Source organism: Melospiza melodia, chromosome 1 (genome assembly GCF_035770615.1).
Source record: "Melospiza melodia melodia isolate bMelMel2 chromosome 1, bMelMel2.pri, whole genome shotgun sequence".
NCBI lineage: Eukaryota > Metazoa > Chordata > Aves > Passeriformes > Passerellidae > Melospiza > Melospiza melodia.
In genome coordinates this window covers 48,041,117-48,062,411 of record NC_086194.1, presented here as the reverse complement: position 1 = coordinate 48,062,411, position 21,295 = coordinate 48,041,117, and the positions used below count along the sequence as shown (strand labels likewise).

The window sequence follows — 21,295 nt, the reverse complement described above, 5'->3', positions numbered from 1 at the left end:
TGTCAGAGCTTATATCTGCTAAATCCTCTGACAGCTGCTTTCTCATCCTGCTTCCTGAAAATGAATCAACTTAATTATTCCTGTGGCTACGTACATCCAGACAGCTTAGAGTTGCCTCTTTATCGCTGGCTACAGTAACTGTCCTTGTGTTCTGGAATAGCTAAGAAGATTGCAAACTGGGGGGTTTTTGTAATTCCAGAGTACACAGACTCTAATAGAAGTAATGGTCTGGAATTTTGGAGTCTCTTGTCAATGGTTAGATTGTGCCAGCACTGAGTTTAAACTTGCTTGTGTAGGAGGGCATGTTTAGATTAATATTCTAAAGTAATGTGGAGTGAATGTTTGGTACAGGCTGTGACTGAGAGACTGGTGTAGTGAATTCACAGACAGCAATATGTGGAGATTGGGGTGGGGAGTGGGGGGAATTACCATTAAATTATCTTCCAAGGACCTTGAAGCCTCTCAGGATGACTCTTCTGAGTACTCTGAAAACATAACCATTGATCTAGTTGTAACAATTTATCCTTTGGAACAGTCTAAAAAATGTCTCAAATTACCTGCTGCACACATTAAACATGTAAAGTTTTCATTAAAGGAGTTGACAGGCTGATGGTAAACTGAAGTTGTTTCCTTTCCCTTCAGAATTAAATTTTCTTTACAGCCTCCTTTGTCAGTGAGCACTGTTCATTAACAGTGTTTCAACTATTTCATCCTACAACCTTGGTTTTGCCTGCCTTGTGGATTTAAATGAAGGAAATCTCTTTGTGACACTGAAATGATCAAGCTGGATCTCAATCGCTAAATTGTTTCTACCTTCATTATTTAACTTGTATTAACCAAGCTACTTTTTTTTTTCAGGAACATTTAGATAGGAAGGAAGCTAAGTATTAATTTTTGACAACCAATTTGCAAAGAGATGTCTTTCCTCCAGTTCCCTGTTTGTTGGCTGGATGATTTTTAAACCGTCAAGTGAAAAAGCTAGAGAATGAGGGCCTGAAACTTCTCACATCTCAGGTTCTTCAAGTCTGGTTGTAGAGAGGAGTCTCCAGATGAAGGGCAGTTCAGTGGCTGCTCTTTTATCAATGCTGCAGTGAGGTGGGGGAATCACACCTTGCAGTACTTGATAATGTTGAGCCAAATCAGGAAAGCACTGAACTAAGCACATCATTGTTGTGTGGGTTATTTATATCCAAGACTTGTCTGTGCAGAAGGAAGGTGAACTGTCAAGATCAATAGCAGTAGGTCAGCACTACATGCTGACACACCCAAGCCCCTGAGTCAGCCATCCAAGCAGCAATCAGTGTAACAACTCCCCCAAAATACAAGAGGTACAACTTAGAGGCTTCTCTGATGGCATCCAGACGTGTTCTTGCTGGTGTCATTGCACATCAAAAGGCGTCCTTATCCAAGTGAAACATTGATATTGTGGGGAAATTATGAGAAGAGTTCATCTCCTGTCTGGTGCTCCACAGATCAGAGGATCATGGTGTGATCTGGGGCCCTAAAGACCATCTAGTTCAAGCCCTACCACCATGGACAGGGAAAGGGATGCTTTCCACTTAGCCAGGTTACTCAAAGCCCCACCCAGCCTGCCTTGAACACTTCCAGGGGTGAGGCATGCACAGCTTCACTGGGCAATCTTTATTCTCACAGTAAGAATTTCTCTCTCATACCTAATCCAAACGTACCCTTTTTCAGTGCAAAGCCACTATCACTTGGGTAACATCCCAGATGGATTGTTGTGAACATCTGGGCCTTCAGGCTGTTCTGGAGGAGGTTTCTGAAAAGATTGATGCTGTGAGTTTGTGGAAGGAGTGTATCTGGTGAGTGGAAGGTGGAAGGCTCAGGCTTAAATTTCCAGAATCCTGCAGGCTAGTGGTGCGTGTCTGAGAGGGCTGCGTGGCTTCTCTGTCAGTATCAAGAGCAAGTTTTACATCAGTATGGGGTAAGGAGAGTAGAAAGGTTTGTGCTTTCTGTAGCTGCAAGCAAGCTGCTGAAATAATATCAGTGAGAAGCATGCTGTAGAATTTGGCCCTGATAAACCACTCCTTTTGGTATTAACAATGTCTCACTCTTTTTATTTTGACCCCTTGTTTTAGAGCCCAAGTTCAGACCTCTGCTCCATCCAGGAAGAACTGACTTTATTTGCACAGGCAAAAATTGTCATGGCAAGAAAGAGAGAGGAGAGGGGGTAAATGTTGGAAAGCCAAAGTAGTCAGAATATGATATGACAAAGATGAGGTCAAATAAGCAAAACACATAACAAACTAGACTAAAACAGCTTAATGAAAAAATGTCATGGCAGGATAGTAGCTGTAGAAATATGTTAAATGGATACAAAATCTGGGGAATAAAGTCCTATGTGTTTAATTGAAAAAAAATATTGTTGTTTTCTTCCTATTGTCTTTCTCTTCATGTGCTCAGTGAATTTACCTCTCTTAGTTGCAACACAGAACTTGGATTCTCTTACCCATAAAAGAGTTTGTCAGATGAAAAGCACATGATTTAAAGTAAATGCATCCTCTGAAACACTCATTTCTCAGTAAGAGTAGCAAAGCATAATGTAATTGAAACAACTGTCTACAGTGTCTATGTGCAATCACACTGAGTGGAGAATACATTTAATTTCATTGTAAGGTCAGATACATGAGGAGGAAAGGTTGACGCTGCCTCTCAGAGAGCAGTAATCAAAGGCTGGCAACTGAGCATTGGAAATTGAACAGATTAGAAGTCCTTGGCAGTGATTCCCAAATGCTCAGGAGACTCAGTAGAAGCAGCAGCTTTGACACTTTGGCCAGCTAGTTAAACAGTGTTGGCTATAAACATTACAAGGCAAGAGATTGTCCCATTACGTGCTGGCCCTGGAGCATACACCTCCTGCCTTCTCTCTCAGGGGCAGGGGCAGCCTCTACACCAAGGGGCTCTCATGATACCCCGTGAATGACCTTCCACACAACAGCAGAGAAGAGGAATTTTCATTATTTGCTTGTTAACTCTAAAAATTAATTACAGAGAAGGGTGTTGCAAATAAGCCTAAGTGACAGAGCTCCAAATCTACTGAATTTGAACTTCTTTTTCACAGTTTATCCAAGAATGAGAACTGCTTCATGTAGATAGTTTAGAGATCAGACTGGAAAGATCCTCATGCATGCAATTCCCTAAAATAAATTATTTAAGTTGTTTGTCCATTTTTTTTATGAGAAAAAGTGCTTGTAAGAGACAGCTTCCCTATTGTGAGTCCCTGAATTTAGGAAACTAAATCTTTATGTAAGCAACAAAAAATCAGAGCTCTATAGAAATTTGAACGAAGTCATGAAACTGAAATTATATGCATGAATATAATTTTGCATATTTCAAAATTATATTGCAGCTTTATATTTATATTTTAAAATAATTAGTAGTGATAGGTAGTCATTGTCGAGAAGGCAGAAAGAGGAAGACAGAACATATTTTTAAACATCCATCTTGGCACTAGAATTTTCTGTTTCACTCTTTCCTGCTGTTCCTTTGCGGATGTTTCCTTTGTGGACATGTTCTTCATTACATAAGCCCTTTTACTTGTTAAAGCAAGACCCAGTGAAATCAGTAGAATTATGCCACTCACCTTGTTGGGCATGATCCATCAGCATTCAGATTGTTTGGGTTTTACAGTGGTTTGTCATTTCTGAGGTGTGACAGCACCTTTCCCACTTGGACTGGTGTGGACACTGTGAATGCAGGCAAGGAGGTGTTAATTCCTCTGAGTGGTCAGGTGCCAGTCAGGAGTTCCTCTTTCAATAGAGAAGTACCATTTCTCACTATTAGACCAGCTAAGTAATTCTTCAGTTCTTTAGTTCCTTAGTTTTACCAGCTGGACCAGCTAAAATGAGTGCTTAGATGCCATCTGAGAAAGAAGGTACATCTCAGGAAGCAAAAATAGAAAGCAGTGCAGGCAGTGAGTTAGAAGATTGAGGCAACACATGTGAAACAATTAAATATTTATATGAAATAGAAGGTTTTGGAATTATTAGGGAACCTCTGAGGGGCTGAGTTTCTGTTTTAAGATGCATGGTGAAGATGAAAGAATAGAGGAAAATTACCAGCACAGTAAAAAGTTTGCCTTCTGTTTGTGTAACTGTTGATTTCTGTCATTACCATTTTGATACTGGGGTTCCTACTTGTTTTTAGCTTTGACATTTGGGTGTGATGGACCTTTCTGAGTATGATAAATTATTCTTTCAGCAAATTTAGGCACATCATCAGATAAATATTTTGAAGTGTGTAACTTGCACCATCCCCAAGGAAATGAGTCTAGGATTATGGAGAGACAGAGAGTAATCTCTCACATGTATTTATCTGAACTAGATCCAAGCAATTCTCTTTAGTTAACTGTGTCTCAGCAGTTTTGTCCTGAAAAAATAACTATTATGCAGAATAGATGGCTGTTGCCTAGCCATCCTTCATTCTCATTTTTTGGTTTTGCATTGTTTATGGCATTTATTCAAAAGCAATCCTGTAATATCCTTGGCAAAGTGATCTCTCTCTTTCCCTGACTAATGGTCTCTTTTAGTGAGTTCTCTTTCCTTCACTGTGTATGGCCAGAACGTGCCTGCACTGTAAGGCTCTCATGGAATCTCAAAGGGGTTGAGGTTGGTTTTACCTCTGAAAATCACCTGGTCAGCCTTTCCTCAAGCAGGGCTATGCAGAGCCAGTTGCCCAGGACCATGTCCTGAGTTTCTTTGTGTGTCCAAGGATGGAGAATCCATCACCTCCCTGGGCAACCTGTGCAAGTGTTTGGTCACCCTCCAGTGAAAACGTGTTTCCTGTTGTTCAGAGGGGTTTAAAGTGGTTCCAGTGTTCCAGTGTGTGCCCATTGCCTCTGGGTATAAGGGATAAAAAGAAGCAATGGGCCAGTTGGCAGCTCCCCACCACCCTCAAAAAACCCCGGTTTTGTCACTGAGCAGATGAGCTTTTGATGTAGGTTGTGATGCCCTGTCAGAAGTTGGCTTATTTTCTAGTTATGTTGCTGAAAATTTGTCTAAGAGACCACATAAGCTAATCATGTTCAGTACCTAGAAACCTTAGCGTGACCCAGAATAAGATTTGGAACAAACACACAGAAAGTGTTAACACAGCTTCTTTTTCTTTCCTTGTCAACTGCAGGTAATGCAGGTAGTGAAAGAACAGATAATGAGAGCACTCACTACCAAGCCTAGCTCTCTGGATCAATTCAAGAGCAAACTTCAGAATCTCAGTTACACAGAAATATTGAAAATACGCCAGTCCGAAAGAATGAACCAGGAAGATTTCCAGTCTCGTCCAATTCTGTAAGTATTGTCTTCTCTCCCCACTCATTTTTTCATGGAATGATTAACAAGGGAGAATGACATTTGTGAGCTCTTCTGGGGAATCCCAGGGAGAAAAGCTGTCCAGGGATCTGTGCTCAAAAGCAGTAGCAAGGCATCTGCTTAAAGTACATGTTTTCTTCTGCTGGGAATCATAACTTTTTCCTTGAGTTCAGTGAAATTTGGCAAATCCCAGCAGGATTTCTCTTGGCTTCTTTATATGAAACAGTGCTTTGACATTTCCTAGCTCTGCATGATTGTGAGTCTGATTTTGGTGCTAGTAGTGTCTTTCAAAATAAAATCAAACTAATCAAACACCACAACTTTGTCTTCTGTTAAAGCCCCTCTGAGCAAGACAGGGAGAAGCCCAGAAGAAGAGGAGCCAACACACACTAACTTTCCAAAAGAGCTGTCCTTGTATATAACATTATTATAAATTGGTGTTAATGACAAGCATTAATTTACTTATTTGTAGCAACATTCTGACAGCTTGCCAGCCCTTTGCTTGTTGTTTACTGCAAAGTATGGAAGGCTAATATTGCCTCCATAGCTCTTTCTCATGTCTCAGAATACCCTTTGTTCTGTTACATGAGGAGAAGAGGCTGCACTTGGCTCTGGACCAGGTCTGGGCTTGTGGCTGAACTGATGGCACAGGACAGATGCAGACTCTGTGCTGTGCAAATGCTGTGCTGAGAATAGCAGGAAGCTTTTGAGATCAGCTGAGAGATGGTGAGGGCTCCAGAAGCATCAGCTGAAATGTCATGAAATCCTGACTCTTGCAAGTGGAATACCTCATGATACTCTAAATCTCCTTTTCCAAGGCAAAAGTATAGAAATGGATTTAGACCAGAGCATTCCAGGATTCAGAAGCAGGGTATTAATTTGGATTTGTTTCTGAAGGATACAAATATCTAAGTACAAGCTCTGGGGACACATTCCTCCAGGGGCAGCAAGGCAACAGTGGAAGTGTAAGCAAAATGGAATTACAAACTAAATTTTAACCATACCAGTGTGAATCAAAGGGGGACTGCTTCTTTTATGTTTCCAGTGTGTTAGAAGATACAACCTAATGCCCAATTAGAACTGATGTCACTGGTAGTAATGCATCAATTAAAAATTTGCAAATGGTTCCAGTTAGTTTTGTATTGTTACACTGCTCAGAAACCCCCTGCAAATTCCCTGCAACATTTAGCAGTTCCAGGCTGCTCAGAACTGTGAACTCATCACCAAAGCTTCTCATCTTCCCTGGTTTCCTTATGACTCAACAGTTTAAGTATGATGCAGGTCAATTATTTATATTCTCTTGCACCATCACCTAGCACTGAAAGAGTTGCAAATGCCCTGTGCAAACTCTTAATTTACAGTGCCACTCTGGCTAGTTGCTGCCACAGTGCAGAGTCTCCTTCCCCACCACGGAGCAAGTGAAACAGCCAACAGAAATAGTTAAAGGCAACTGAAGTGTTACCAGAGAATCATTTCAAATTCAGGATAAAGGCTAAGCCTAAAGGCTATGAAGGCTAAGTAAATCAATAAGGTGTTTAAGCAATCACAACTGCATTTGCAGAGATTTAACTCTGTGCATTTGCATTTTGATTACATCCATGATCACTTGTTCTTGACTGTGAAAAGAAACAGTCCTTTCATTTTGTGCTTTGATTTGATTCCCTGTACTGAACTCTGTCAAATTGCATAGATGGCACAGCTGATAGAAGTGCAGAATCATGGCCCCATTGTAGGGAAAGAGACTGAGAGTGAAAAGAGCAATCGTGGCTGTGCTGTATATTTTAAAGCCCTACAGATATGCTAAAAGAGATTGTGCACAATGGTGTCTGTAACATCAGCAGACCTTGTTTAATTCTGCTTGAGGATATGGCAATCAGGGAATGGCTTTTCCTGCCTTGAACATGATAGAAGTCTTTCTTTTTCTGTTCATTGTATGAAGCACTGTGGTTTTAAGCGTCCAAGCTGCTGGATAAGAGAAGCTTCAGTGAAGTTGGTTTGAATGTAAACTGGAATGTGTTGCCTTAGATCCTCATAACTACAACAACTTTGTTTTGCAAGGATTAGTTGTTTCTTTTATATGAGCATTGTTGTATCATATGAAGTAAAGCTTTATCAATATCTACTTTTGATTAGGAAAAATAGAAAGTCCTTCAGAAGAGAGTCAGGGAATTGGTATCATTATTGGTCATCCAAATGGCTGTTCCATAATGAAATGTTAAAGTATTCCAGTTTCATTTTGAATGGCTGTAGAAGAAGTTGGCTAGGAATCCTGTGGACCAATAGAGGACCAGAGATCTCCTTGACAAATTAAATGGCAACAGAGATGGGTTAATGCTAGTTAGGGACTGGGCATAACTGGGCATCCAGTTAGGGACTTGCTGGTTAAAGGAGAGTTAATGGCAACTAGGGAGCCATTACTAAGCAACATCTGTGTGAAAATCAGCAACACACAGTGAAAGCGAGGAAGGTGTCTGGATGCTTTTCTGTTTTTTATCCTTCATATTTCTCTGCAGTGTTAGAAAGAGTCACTACTACCTGCTCTGAATGCATGATCAGATGAGGGAGCATAGCTAGACACCAGAAAGATGCCTTTTGGACATTTCCAAAATTTCCCTTTGGAAATGTCCAAAAGGACAAAACATATGAAACCAGTTCTGGGATTAGTCTCTCATTGCCTTGTAATAATTTAAATGTCTGTAATATGCCCCATTCTGGAAAGAAGACCACTGTCAAGTGAGTTTTAACTATAAGCTGGAAAGGTAAAAGCTGGAGACAGTTTTACCTGGTGCTGAAGAAGAATTTGTCTAATGTGAAAATCTTGAAAATAATTTCTAATGATTTTCAGATATTTTAAAAACAAGTAACTGCTGTTAGTATTGCCTCCAGTGTTAAGACCAGTGAGATCACAAAATTAGCAAACATACATAATAATGTGTGTTTCTCTCCACCCCTCTGTCTTACCAGTGCACAAACTTTTTATGTTCTTATGGGCCGGAAAGACAGTAGGAAACTACTGGCAGTTTTTAAAGTCACTGTCTCCTTAGACTTAAGTCTGTTCTCTCTCTTCACAAAGTACAAACTGTTAAGCAAATGTCATCTGAGGGACAATAAATAAATATTCACAAAATGTATTTGCATTTATGATCTTCCTTTAGCTGATTGTTCCTGATGGGTTTTAAAATTAGGCAGGAGGACGTATTTCTTGCACAAAGATTGTTTTCCTAACCATCCTGTCTTTAGATACTGATGGTGAGGAACAGAACTTTGTTGCATTCAGGTGTCTTTCAGAAGGAAATAGAGTTGGTTTGATTGTTCTGACCCATTTCTGTCACCTCAAAATGGTGCAACAGAAACCTTGACAGTGAGGAGCACTGAGTGGCAGGATCACCTTGCAAAAATATTTCTGGAGTCATGATGTCAGAAAAATGGCTGAGAACCATACAAGTCAGAGTAACCATGTGTTGGCATGTGCTGCTGAGGACAGTAAGTGCAGAAAGTCACCATGGCAAGGGCACGATGGTCTTACAGTCTTTCACTAAGTCGAGAGTTACCAGGGACTGTTTCTGCATGGAAAAATGAGTTGCCTCCACAACCTCTGTGTGATCAGGCAAGGACCATCAAACAGAAGAGAGTAGCACACTGAGCTTTACGACTGTGAGAGCAAAAATGTATGTGTGCAGAGGGCTTCCAGAACATAGTATGTGTGCAGAGGGCTTCCAGAACATAACCAAAGGTCCCTTCTTTCTTACATCCCCTTCTCCCATGCAAAGTCTACCTTAGGCACTGAAGTATTTTAGAGAGGATTACCTGTTTCATTTTGGATTGGTTAAAACGTCCTTCTCTTCCCCTGGTTTGTTAAGGGCAGGTGGGGCATTAGAGGCCAGAAGACAGAATGTTATGAGCAAACATTCAGATGTTAATGTGCTGGGTGACCCATTCATTTTTGGTTTTTTGGTAGTGTCTTGCAAATATAATGTTATGATATCCTTAACACCTACTTAATGATAACCATCCAATTTCTGCGTTAAACTACCTAACTATCAAACTGATGTTTATACCAGTCTTGAATGTTTGAAATTACTCCAGCTGGAGATTTAGTCAGCAGCCTGAACTGCTGAGTAATCCACACTTGTGTTTTAACACTGTTATCCTCAGCCCCTGCCCCTGCTGTCAGGTTTTACCTGAGGAACAGAGAAGCTCACAAGCTCAATAAAGGCAAGACATTCAGTCAAGCACAAAATTATTTTAATCACAGTATTTAACCATTCAACATATTTATATCTTAGATCCCAATGGGAAAACAGCAGTGGTTGAAAATTCAAGTCCTAAAGGACTAATAACACATTTCCAAAAGATGACCTGTTTCTATAGTTACAATGTTTCCTTGGGTTTTTGACCCCCTAGATTTTCACAGCTCGTAAATATGCAGTGGGTTATGCATCCAATCATTTTGTCAACACCTAGGGGAAAGAGGGCATTTTATTCTAAAGGCCTGATCTTTGTAGCAGAGGATTGGCAGTGATTTCAGTGGGGGTCTGGCAGATCAAAGGCGTAGGATCCAAATGAGTGTGGAAATCAGCAGAGAATGGGCTTCCTAAGTTTTCAAGAAGGGAAAATTTTTTTGTTGTCTCTATGGGATACCACAGCTTAGCTTCCTTTTGATGATGATTGCTGGAACATACTGCCAGACAGAATGATTTCTGGTATTACCCAATTTGCACAGCAATGCAAAATTATGGTTCTGACAAACTTCATATTTTATAAATCTTCTACACATTCAGTTATTTCTTTTTAATCTTACTAGGCTTGCTGTCGAGTTGATGTTTAAACCTGTCTTTTATGTATTCTTAATGAATCTAAGTGAGGATATAACTGATGAATTCAGACATCTGTGAATCCATGTGATGGCGTACGAAATTGAACTTTAAATATCATGTGCATATGTTTTCTGCCTAGTTCTTGACATGTTGAACTCTTATCAAAATAGGATGGAGAAAATGGATTTTCTGAAGAATGTATATGATTATTTCTAGATGTATTGTAGGTCTCTGCCCTCCTGTGCAAAGATGAAGTTGGATCCTTGGGTGTTCCCTAGTCATGAATTAGTCTTCCACAAATTCTGATAATAATAAAGTAATCAAATTATATGAGATTAAGGACAAGAATATAGCTCTGATCATTATTAGTTTTGCTCATTGGCATTGCTCCCTACTTTTTATTGTTGTTTCAAAGTGTTCTAGCCTTCTTGTGTTGCCCTAAATAATAGTGCTAGAGAAGTATACCGGCATAGGATCATGCAACAGAAGGTGACAGACTCTAAAATAAGCTTCACAGGGCTCCTATGATGAAAGAGCATTATTTGCTATGGAAAAATCTTGTTGATGCATTATAGCAAGTGTTATTTTTAGAATGAGGAAAGTAATACAAAAACAGGCAACTTGCCTGAGTCATACACTGATGTTGTAACAGGGAGATGTCTACAACAAAGATATCCTGACTCCTGTTCTTTGTTAAAAGAAAAAGGGGTTTTTTTTCTGGGGCAGACTAGATTCTGACCTGGGCTTGTCTATGACTGAAGTCCTCTTCAAACACCCTGCAGAATCATCTTGTGAGACTCTGTTTCAGAGGAAGGATGGTCTTTGATTGAATTTTACAAGTGCCTACTTTCTCTCCCAAGGGAACTAAAGGAGAAGATTCAGCCAGAGATCTTAGAACTGATCAAGCAGCAACGTCTCAATCGGCTTGTGGAGGGCACCTGCTTTAGGAAACTCAACAGTCGGCGTCGGCAAGGTACAGCTCAGACTCCCCAGTCTGGCCTTATATTGTCACTTTGGTCTGTAGGTTGAGCTGAGGAACACTGTTTTCATTGGCAGGATCCTTGGTTGTATTGCTGTCTTGACTGCTTTTACCAAGAGGCATCTGAAAGCATCTCCAAGTCACAAATTTTCAGGATTTCCTGTTTCCCTGAAACTTATCACACAAATGATCTTTCAGCCTTATCACACAGATGATCTGGAACAAGTTCAGCCTTTGACAAAATCTCAAGCAGCGGTCTCACATTCTGAAATTAGTATTTTGATTTCTACCTGAATGTCCAGACTTCTTGTTCATCTCAAAACAATGTCTTTGCAGGAATAGCACATGAAACTTGAATTTTAATCTCTCAGTCTTTGATCACCTTTATGTATGCAATGAGTTCATTCTGCACCCCTCCCTCTAGTACTGCCTGTCCTTTGTTTTAGTCTTACATTGCCATGTAATTTTATTATGGTGTTTAAACATGCTTTTTGCAAGCACTTTTATCAGTAATTCGTGTACCTTCTATGAATACTTGATTGATATGAGAAGATTATTTTCCCAATTCTATGAGTCATTGCTCATTCTATGCAGTGAAACTCCCTATGGTTCTTTTCCCTTCAGAGATGCACGTTTCCTTCTCCAGATAATGTAATGGGGACATAGTGTAAATTCAGGAGATTAATTAGAAGTCATATCCAAAATTTCTCTTTAAATCCCTCATTTTGTGAGGATTCAGATTACTGTTTGTTTTCCTCTGTAAATACAGAACAAATTGGAAAGTTACAAAAGCTAAGAGTAATAACTGACAAAGATCAATATTTGAGACCTTCAGATTCATTGGGGAGAGGTGCATTCTTCACAGAGAGAAGTATCCCTGCAATGCCTCCTTCCTTAAAAACAAGGAGGCAATTTTCCTTAATGTAGGTTCTTTGTAACCTCTCTGTCAGGCATACAAACACCCCTGAAGCCCACTGCACAGACAAATGGTCAATATTCCACTGTGAGTTTCTGTACAGACTGGATAGAGAGGCATGATACATGATTTTCCTTCGCCAATATACTCATGGAGTGAAAGTAGGTAAAGTAATGTGTAGTTTGTCCGGCTACCAGTAGTGAGGGTTGTTTATTTTATTCCTCTCTCACAGCCTAATCCAAATGACTTAAATTCAAGGGAAGGAGCAGGATTTGTAGCAAATATTCTTCTTTTGGCTGATCTCCAAGAGGAAGATAGACTGTTTATTTTATCTTAAATTGTTGTTAGTTCATGATTTATAGGATCAAGAGCCTTAGGGAGTATAAATTCATTCAACTTATAAGAGTACAGTTGAAGCTAAAAAATTTTTTTTTTTTTTTAAATCAATGTAATCTTCTCATCCTCAGTTGAGAGGGTTGCTTCCTATTGTGCCTTGGAGTGAATTCTATAGGTCATGAGATTAATTGCTTTGATGTCATATTTATACAGGGTCAGAAATAATTCACGATTCTTTGGAAACAAATAAAACACGCAACCATGCCTCAAAGAACATTATCTTCACTGAAATAGATTGTTTTTCACAGATGGAAGCCCATTTAGGAGGTCATGTTTCCACATGCCCTTGAGAGTTGTGTATGCTTTATGATAGACTTCCTGTATTCCCTGAAACAGAAGGGTAAAATACCATTTGTGAGGGAGGCCGTAGACACAAAACCATTTAGAGGATGATGATGTGTGAGGCCACCAGGATTAAATTCAGTATGGCCAACCCTGTCCTGGGGTGCGTCAGGCACAGCATTGGCAGCTGGCAAGGAGGGGATTGTCCTGCTCTGCTCTGAGCTGGGGCAGCCTCACCTCGAGTCCTGTGTTTAGTTTGGGGCACCACAATGTAAAAAAAAAAAAAGATATTAGGCTGTTAGAAATCATCCAAAGGAGGGCAACAAAGATGGTGAACAGCCTTGAAGTGAAGCCAGGTGGCTGAGGTCATTTGGTCTGTTCAGCCTGGAGGAGACTGAGGGGAAACCTCATTGCAACTTCCTCAAGAGGATAACAGGAGGGGCAGACACTGATCTCTGCTCTGTGGTGCCCAGGGACAGGACCTGAGGAAATGGCATGAAGCTGAGTTTAGAGGAGGTTTCAGCTGGATATTAGAAAAAGGTTTTTCACCTGGAGTGTGATCAGACACTGGAACAGGCTCCCCAGGGAAGTGGTTCAAGAAGCATTTGGACAGTGCTCTCAGGCACACGGTTGGTTTGTTTGGGGATGGTCTTGTGCAGGACCAGTTGTTGGATTCCATGATCCTTGTGGATGTCTTCCAACAACTCATCATACTCTGTGATTCTGTGACCTAACACAGTGTGATTTAATGAAGCATGCTTGGCTTGTAAGCCATTCAATCAGGGTCCTTTTTAGGTATGTACAGTGCCTAGCACAGTCCAAATAGCAAAATGGCAGATCACAGCGAGTGGAAGAGGCTCTCTTAAAAGCAGTATTTATCCTTCAGAGTCTCGTGTTCCCCAGAGCAGCACAAACTGTAAAACCAGGGCTGTCATGATGTCAAGAATTAGAAGATGAAGTAAAATGAGTGGAGAATCCTAAATTTAGCTAGTGATGCTAAACGTTATGACAGTAAACCTTTCAGATGTTATGACAGTAAATCTTTCAGATAATTCCTCTGAATGTCCTGATAAAAACAGTAGAGGTCCCAGATTCTGAGTGTGTCTTCTGTTAGCTTTGTCCCACATCCCCATCTCCTCTCTCTAAAGCCACCTCCCTGTACAGGTGCCTGGTGCTACCTCAGGGGGTTCAGGAGTCCATATCACCTGCCTGGTGCTCCAACTGACTCCACTTGCTATGGAGCATTACCAAGGCTCCAAAAGGGCCGTAGTCCATCCAGGTTGGATGGAGCTGAAACAGAAATGAGTCCTCTTCTGAGGCATCACGATTTTCCTGTTATGTGGCAATCTACTTGTAAGGGTAGCACGATCAGGTAGGTGTCAATACTAAAGTGTGTACACGGTTTTTTGCCTTTCCTATGATTATTTTCTTCCCTTTAAACAATCCTGGAACAAATGTCACAAATCCACAGATTGTACAAGAGGAACCTGAACGTGCCCTACACAGAAGCTGAAAGCATTAAATTGCCCATTTAAAGATAATTAACTGGCCTTAGCCCATGATAAAGGCTCCAGAGCAAACTTCTATTAAGATTGTTGTTTGAACATGTGGTAGGACACACATGGTTAGTCACAGTAAGTTGAAAAAATTGACTTACAAAAAAATGGGAAGGGAGTTTACAGCCTCTTATGGCCTTTTGAGAAGAGATTAAACACTTTCATATATACTTAGCATTGGAAAGCCTCCAGTCCAGCAGGTGATTCACTGGGAGGATGCTGAAGATTAAGCCATGAGGTATCTACATTCAGATCTCTGCTTTTTGTGTTTCAGCACAGGATTATCGTAGCAGAATCCCTCTGTAGCTGAAATTCAGAAATATCATTGTTGTCCCAGCAGGATCCTTAGGGCTTCCAAAAAATACATGGCCTTTCCCTTGCAAGGTTTTCATAGGAGAATTGCAGCAGTAACTCCTGGGTTTTTGTTAAGTATCTCAATCATTTGGAAATGAAACAGCAAAATCTAACCTATCCTTCTGATCGCTGTTCAACAGCAGATCATCCTGCTCTGCAAATCCCCACTTTGTTCCTGGGCCATGAACGTCTGCTGAAAGATAGATCTCTTCAGCTTCCTCCTTCCTTAGATAATTCCTAAAAGAAAAGGGAGAAGAGTAAAGCAAAAACCTGCCAAGCACTCTACACCCCCAGTAGTTATTATTTCCAGTAGAGCTAAGTAGCAGATAAAGGCATTTTATTGAGGATAATAGATACTTCTAATGCTGTCACCCAGTACATTTGTAGTATATGTAGCAACATATACTCTTGAAAATAAATTTCCTTTTTACCTTTATAAAGATTGTGGAGAAATTGCATGTTGTTGAAGTGGTTTTGAAGCCAACATGAGGTTTCTCAAACAGTAATTTTTGGAAGCAAGGGAAACCCTGCTGATACCATTAGATTAGAAACACAAAGTGCCATGGAAGTAACCCGGAAAGAGAAACCTTAACTTGAAACAAAAAATCGAGTGCAGAGAGGTTTTCCATCTCTTGCTAGGATAAGTAACTCACAGTTCTGAACAACACACACTTTGACTTTTTTTTGCCAAGCTCTTTTCTACTGTTACTTCATCCTACTCTCCATGGTCCCACAAAAACCCTAATATTCTGTGAGTACATGACTCACTGAGAGGAGCCAGTTAACCAAATATGCCTCCAACAATGCCATGGGTCAATTATTTGCGTGTTACTTGGAGAGTTTCCTGGCTTCACCTAGGCAGTTTAGATGAGTTGGAGTGAAAATGTCAATGCAATTTTAATAGAGACAGAAAAAAGTAAAAGAGAAAATATGCATGCCTACATGCATGTATAGATATAAAATCTGCACAAATGCATGTGTTCAGAGATCTATTTAAAAGCAGGTTTCTCTTGCTAAATCTGTGAGGATGCTTTTCTTTGAACAAAAAACTAGTAACCTTGAACGTATCTTGGGAAAAAATACATATTCTCAGACTTCTGTTCATGCATATCTGAGCTATTTTCTCCCAGATTCTAACAATAGAGCACTTCTGTACTAACCACAGCAGTCCTTTACCTGGAATAGTATTGTTAGAGGCATATGAATCATTGGCCATTAATGAACTTGGAAACACACTGTGTGAATGGCCAGGCACTCTGTAGCCCATCAGCAAAATGTTCTGTGCTCTGCTATTTGTTCACAATTTTGAATATTACTTTTGTAGCCAAATTGTAGGTGATTTTGTTATTTGGGATTTTTTTTTAACCTCATCTATAATCTTCAACAATATGCTGTGACATATTTAAGCCCCTGCCTGCTCTAGCAAATATCTAAAAAATCAGAACAATTTGCATGGAAACTTTTCAGATTAAAAACCAGAATGAATAATTCTGTTTTCCAAAAAAGAATTTGGAAATTTGCATCAGTGGTCAGTGAGCTGAAAGACATAAGAAGTTGCTGGAAAGTATAAATAATGTAGTGTCTCAAAATTGTGATGAAATATCAAGTCCACCTCATCTCTAAAGACTGTGGTTAGTGTCTGCCCTCCCTACAGCTTCTTGCTCTGAGCAGGAGGTAGGTGTAGTAACGCTGGATACAAAACACAGAAGGGACCTAGTCTTTGGGGAAAATTCTGAAGCCTGGGCCTAAAACCAAAACAAACCCCATTCCTTCCTGAACTCACAGTTGCCCTGTTCCAGCCAGGCACATGCACGTGGATCTGCCAGATGTGGAGTACAGGGACTAATAGGGAAGTTCTGTCCCAACTTTAAACCTTTTGTAACACTTCAGCTCTGCAGACTTTGGTTTAAGAGTTTTAGAGGGTTTGGATAGTAGTTTTTCTTTGTTTTATAAACACCATTTTTGAGTCATAGTAGAAAGGAGCTTTTTCTTCTGCTTATTTTTTTATTTATCAATTTTGAGCTCAAAGGAAATGCTGGCTACTTCCCATGTGCTGTTCTACAATTCAGACTTCCTCACTCTTTTTTTCGGTGGAAGCAATTTCATATAATTTTTGTTTTGACTGTGGGATCATTCTACACACTACTTTTCCAATGTAGTTGTGTTCAGCACTTGCACTACAGTAAAATAGCTGCATCCAGTTTCAAACTGTTCCCCTCCAAGGCACTGAAATCTCATGTGAGTGGGATATTTGCTGATAGGCTGTTTGTAGCATCACGTACAGCTGAAGCAAAAACCGGGATGGGTAAGGCTGAGGTGGCTGTAGAAAGAGGGGTCCCTTTTCCTAGCAACATGCCATCACCCTCCTCAGCCTGGCTGGTGCAGTCATTTAATGGCTGTGGTTGAGGAAACCTTGTTAGTTCCATTTGTAGCTTTCATTTAAGGGCTTTCCCCTTGACAGCAAGGCTGTGGCAGAGCAGAGTTATTAGTGAGCCCACAGGAGCGTTGTGCTGGACATGCTTCAAGCTACAGTCCATGGCCTTTAGTTTTTAATTAACCCTGGGTTATGGGGATTGCTGAAAAGGTTCCTCACATATTCAGAGCTTCGGTTTCTTCCCATTAAGCCACCCCTTCCCAAAACAAAATATTTTCATGGAGGGGTGTTCCCCTCTTTTATTATTGAAACGTGGCACTGAAAGAACCAAGGTTACCAAAATACTAGCCCCCAAGGAGGTAGAAGAGCCAAACCCTTGCTAACACCATGTGTGATAAATTGAAAGGAATCCATTATTTTATTTTTTTTTTCAGTTAGACCATCTTTTTGCCCAGGTCACTGGGAAGGTAGTGAAACCATGTCCATTTCTATTAAGAAAAAATTACTGTTTTAATTTTAGAGTTGGAAAGTTGTATTACTTTGTAGAGCCCCATAAGCAATGAGGTTGCAGTTAAAGCTAGGTGTGAAAGCCTCCTGCTGTAGTTACTGGCATTGTGGTCAACCATTAGATTCCATGGGATATATTCTTCAAGTATCAGGCTTTGCTGGTAGGCTCTGGTAGAGTTCCCTGTAAAAGGTATGAATCTTGAAAATGTTCACATACATCCTTCTGAGGTACATAAACTGCTTAATGAGTTGCGCATGTGTGTGCTCCTCAGATGAGAGTCTACTGAATCAGGGCTCCTACTTGCTCTAGTCCCAATTCCCTGCAAAAGTTTTGCAAGTGGGGTCTTCTTCTCAACCCCATACTGTGCCACACTGTATGTTCTGCTGCTTATAGTCCAGGGATGCTTATATTTCAGCAGCTCTTCTTGTATGCCTCACAGGAGCATAATCTCAGGCTCTCTACCATCAATCTTACCGTGTTGTGCATGCCTGTGAAGTTGATGGCCAGAATCTCTCCCATGGCCATTTTGAGCCTTTGCCAGAGGTTTATAAGGTTTTTTGAAACCTTTCTGTTGAAGGGGCTGCACACTCTGAAAGAGGTTTGAAGAGTGTAGGTTTTTTCGCCCAAACCTTTTAATCCACTGGGACAAAGAAATTTAAAAGAGCATGTGAAAGTCCCCTTTTATCATTCAATTGCCTGTGTTTTACTGCACTGTATTTTAAATGACTGGCCTGGAGTGTCCTTCAGGACACAGCTGGGTCCATGAGGCCAGTGTTTTACTCAGAGAGCCAAGAAGCCCTTCCTCTGCTAACACCCTAAATGAGCTCACATATGCTGGTTCCGCTGCTCCTCCAATGTTTTATCCAAAGGAGGCTCCCAGCGCCCGCAGGGCTGTGTCAGTGCTAACGCTTCCCCTAAATTGTCCCTCAGGCTGCTGCTTGGCACAGCATCAGCACTGCCAGTACGAGAGAAGCACAGAGCCAGAGAAGCCCTCTGCCCCCCTCCACTGGCATTTTAACATCCAGCCTTGCTCTGAGCTTTTGGAGATTTAGTTTGGATGTAACAAGATTGTGTTTTTGACAGCTTAACATTTTGTGGTCTACTTATTAAATGGAACATGCTCTGACAAGGGAGGGTAACCTCTTTCCTGCCATTTCAGAAAGGGAATTGGCAAGCACCATCCTTACAGGCTAGGCAGAGTGGTGGCCTCGCTCTGCAAAGGCAATGTCCTTCACAGGAGCAGATTTTAACAGATGTTGTTGGGGGGAATTAGATCCTGCAAAGCACAAGTTGTCAGGAGCTGTAAATGTGCATCTCTTAGGAAGGACTAAAATGCAAACTGGGGTGTGAACTTGCATGGTCACACGTATATTTGTGACCATGCAAAGCACTGCAGGACAAGAGACTTAATGTCTGCTTTTTAAGTTCTTGCGTGTTTATTAGGTCCAGTCTCTCCATAAATATGGGGGTGTTCTCCTATGTCTATAAAAAAAGATATGAGTCATAATTTTCATAAAGTATGGGATATTTCAAATTTATCAGTTTTTGGGTGTCCCACACAAGACAGCTGGTAAGGCTTGATTTTCACAAAGTGGATGCTAAAAATGAATCTTTTATGGGTAAATTAAAGTTATCCACTCAAAGTAGTTACTTTGCCAGTTCTGGCCATGAGGGTATATAATATCTGGTAAAACTAAGTAAATTTATTCTCACAAGTGGTTTTTTTTTTTGAGCCAGTGACTATGTCAATAACAAAATGCCTGTAGATTAATGCCAGCTTCATTTAATCAGGTAAAATTACTGAGCAAAGTCCCTACCCTTCTTATATATACACCCCACACATTTCTTCTTCTGGAAGAAAAGACAGCCTTTCCCTGTAGCACCTTGTTTTAGTAAGTTTCCTCCTCTGCTGTTGGTAAGGCTGATGAATACATGTCAGTAACCTTAATTAATGTGTTTATTTCAACAGACAAATTTTGGTATTGTCGACTTTCACCTAATCACAAGGTCTTGCACTACGGAGACTTGGAAGAAAGTCCACAGGGAGAAGTCCCTCATGATTCCTTGCAAGATAAATGTAAGTCATGCACAAAGATTGTGACACTTCTGCTACTTTTATGCTAGTTCTTCTTTATAACCTGTAGTAGGTTTCTCTTAACATGGGACATTATGCACAGCTAATGAAGATAAAGAGCAGGGGACATTTCCTCCTGCATTCAAACACCTCTCTCCTGGGTTTGGCAAGAGTGTGTGGGGACTGCATTAAGCTTTTCAATGAGTTTATAATTTCATTCAGCTTGGAAACATCATGTCTTTCCTAGGGAGGAACACAGTTTATTTTCGTTGCTCATCTAACTGCAGGTGTCAAATAAAAATACTTGGGCATATTCAGAAGCACTGCCTGTGCATGGAAACAGGCAGTCTAGTGACTGGAGGAGGAATAAGTGCAGAGGTCTTTTTAGTTATTATGAGGAGTGGACTTAAAGGTGACAGGTCACTGTGAAGAGCATTGAGAGGACCTCACTGTTTCTGAGTAGCCAACTGGGAGAGGACATGTCTCTGTGGCAGCTCCTACCAGGGGATTTATTGGGATTTTTCTTATGGTTGAAAGTAATTTTGGAGCTCTTCAGAACCATCATACTGTAGTGATTTCTCCTTTGTTCTTCGACACGAGTTGTAGGGGTTTAACCTGTAATCCAGGGAAGCTTTTTTATGAAAGTGGAAATAATGAGTATAGTTCTGTCACTTGGGAGGTGACTGCAAGAAACCCAGCATTGAATAAGGAATAATTTCTTTTTGTTCTTTTCTGAAAATCCTTGGCATTATCAAATTAGACATGCTTATACAGGTGTTTCAGCTGGTAGTTCCACTTCTTTCATGGAATGGCAGAAAGACTAATTTTTCAGAAGTTTGAAATTTTTCCAGCCTGAAAACTGGGGAATGATGTGAAATTTTCTCCCCTAACCTGTCTCCAGGCAGCACCTTTTAAAATATCCAAGTGCTCCCCAATGCAGTCTGAGAGTGGAAAGAAGAAAAGCCTGTGTGATGCTGGAGCCCTGACAGTTTGCAGTCACATTCTCTTGTTTTCCTTGCCTTACAGATTGCCTCAAGGATGTTCACAGTCTTACTGCAGTCTTAGCAGAATGTAGGACAGGGCCTCACATTGCTGCATTGGCACAGAAAGAGACTGTTTTTGTGGACAAGGCTTAGAGAAATAGCCACAGAACGTTACAGTAGTGTCAGAGTGACAGAAGAATGAAAGTCACACTTGAACTGCAGGCACAGTTACAAGAGCAGCAGCTCCCAGATTTGTTTGCTTGGAGCATTCTTCCATGCACAAACCCCTGACCCTGACTGTGAGCATCATCTCGCACTTGCATTTTCTGTAGGCTCTTGAACCTGCTTAGGAATGTCAGGATCCCATGGGGGCCTCTGCTTTAGAAACCCTTGGGCCAGACCCACACAGTTGCTTCAGCCTGGCTGCTGGCAGAGTAGATACCAGTGCAGTTTCAGAAAGAGGTGGTTATTTCATCAGTATCTCAGGTTTTCAGGCTATGAATGAGACAAGATTTACCATAGTGCTACCCACATTAGATGGAGTTTCATTAAACAAAGCTGAGAATATTGCAAGTCACAAGATTATAAAGTGGCACTATTGCTTGAAATGTATCAGGCCAAACTTGGGCAATTTACAGAATACTTTCATAAATATTCTGGTTTTCTCTGGACAGACTTATTGATTTTTGAATTGTTAAAGTTTGGCTATGACGATCAACTTGTCAGCAT

At 40.6% G+C, this 21,295-nt stretch overlaps 1 protein-coding gene across 6 annotated transcripts in view; it reads left to right on the top strand.

Moving 5' to 3' along the window:
• The window catches only part of ELMO1 (engulfment and cell motility 1), a 316,899-nt gene that overhangs the window by 282,403 nt on the left and 13,201 nt on the right, over positions 1-21,295 (top strand). For all 6 annotated transcript variants that reach the window (XM_063157015.1, XM_063156989.1, XM_063157023.1 and 3 more), the window contains 3 exons: positions 5,143-5,306; positions 11,005-11,117; positions 19,479-19,586. In XM_063157015.1, the coding sequence (XP_063013085.1) occupies positions 5,143-5,306; positions 11,005-11,117; positions 19,479-19,586 (385 nt within the window). The remainder of the gene's footprint in view (positions 1-5,142; positions 5,307-11,004; positions 11,118-19,478; positions 19,587-21,295) is intronic.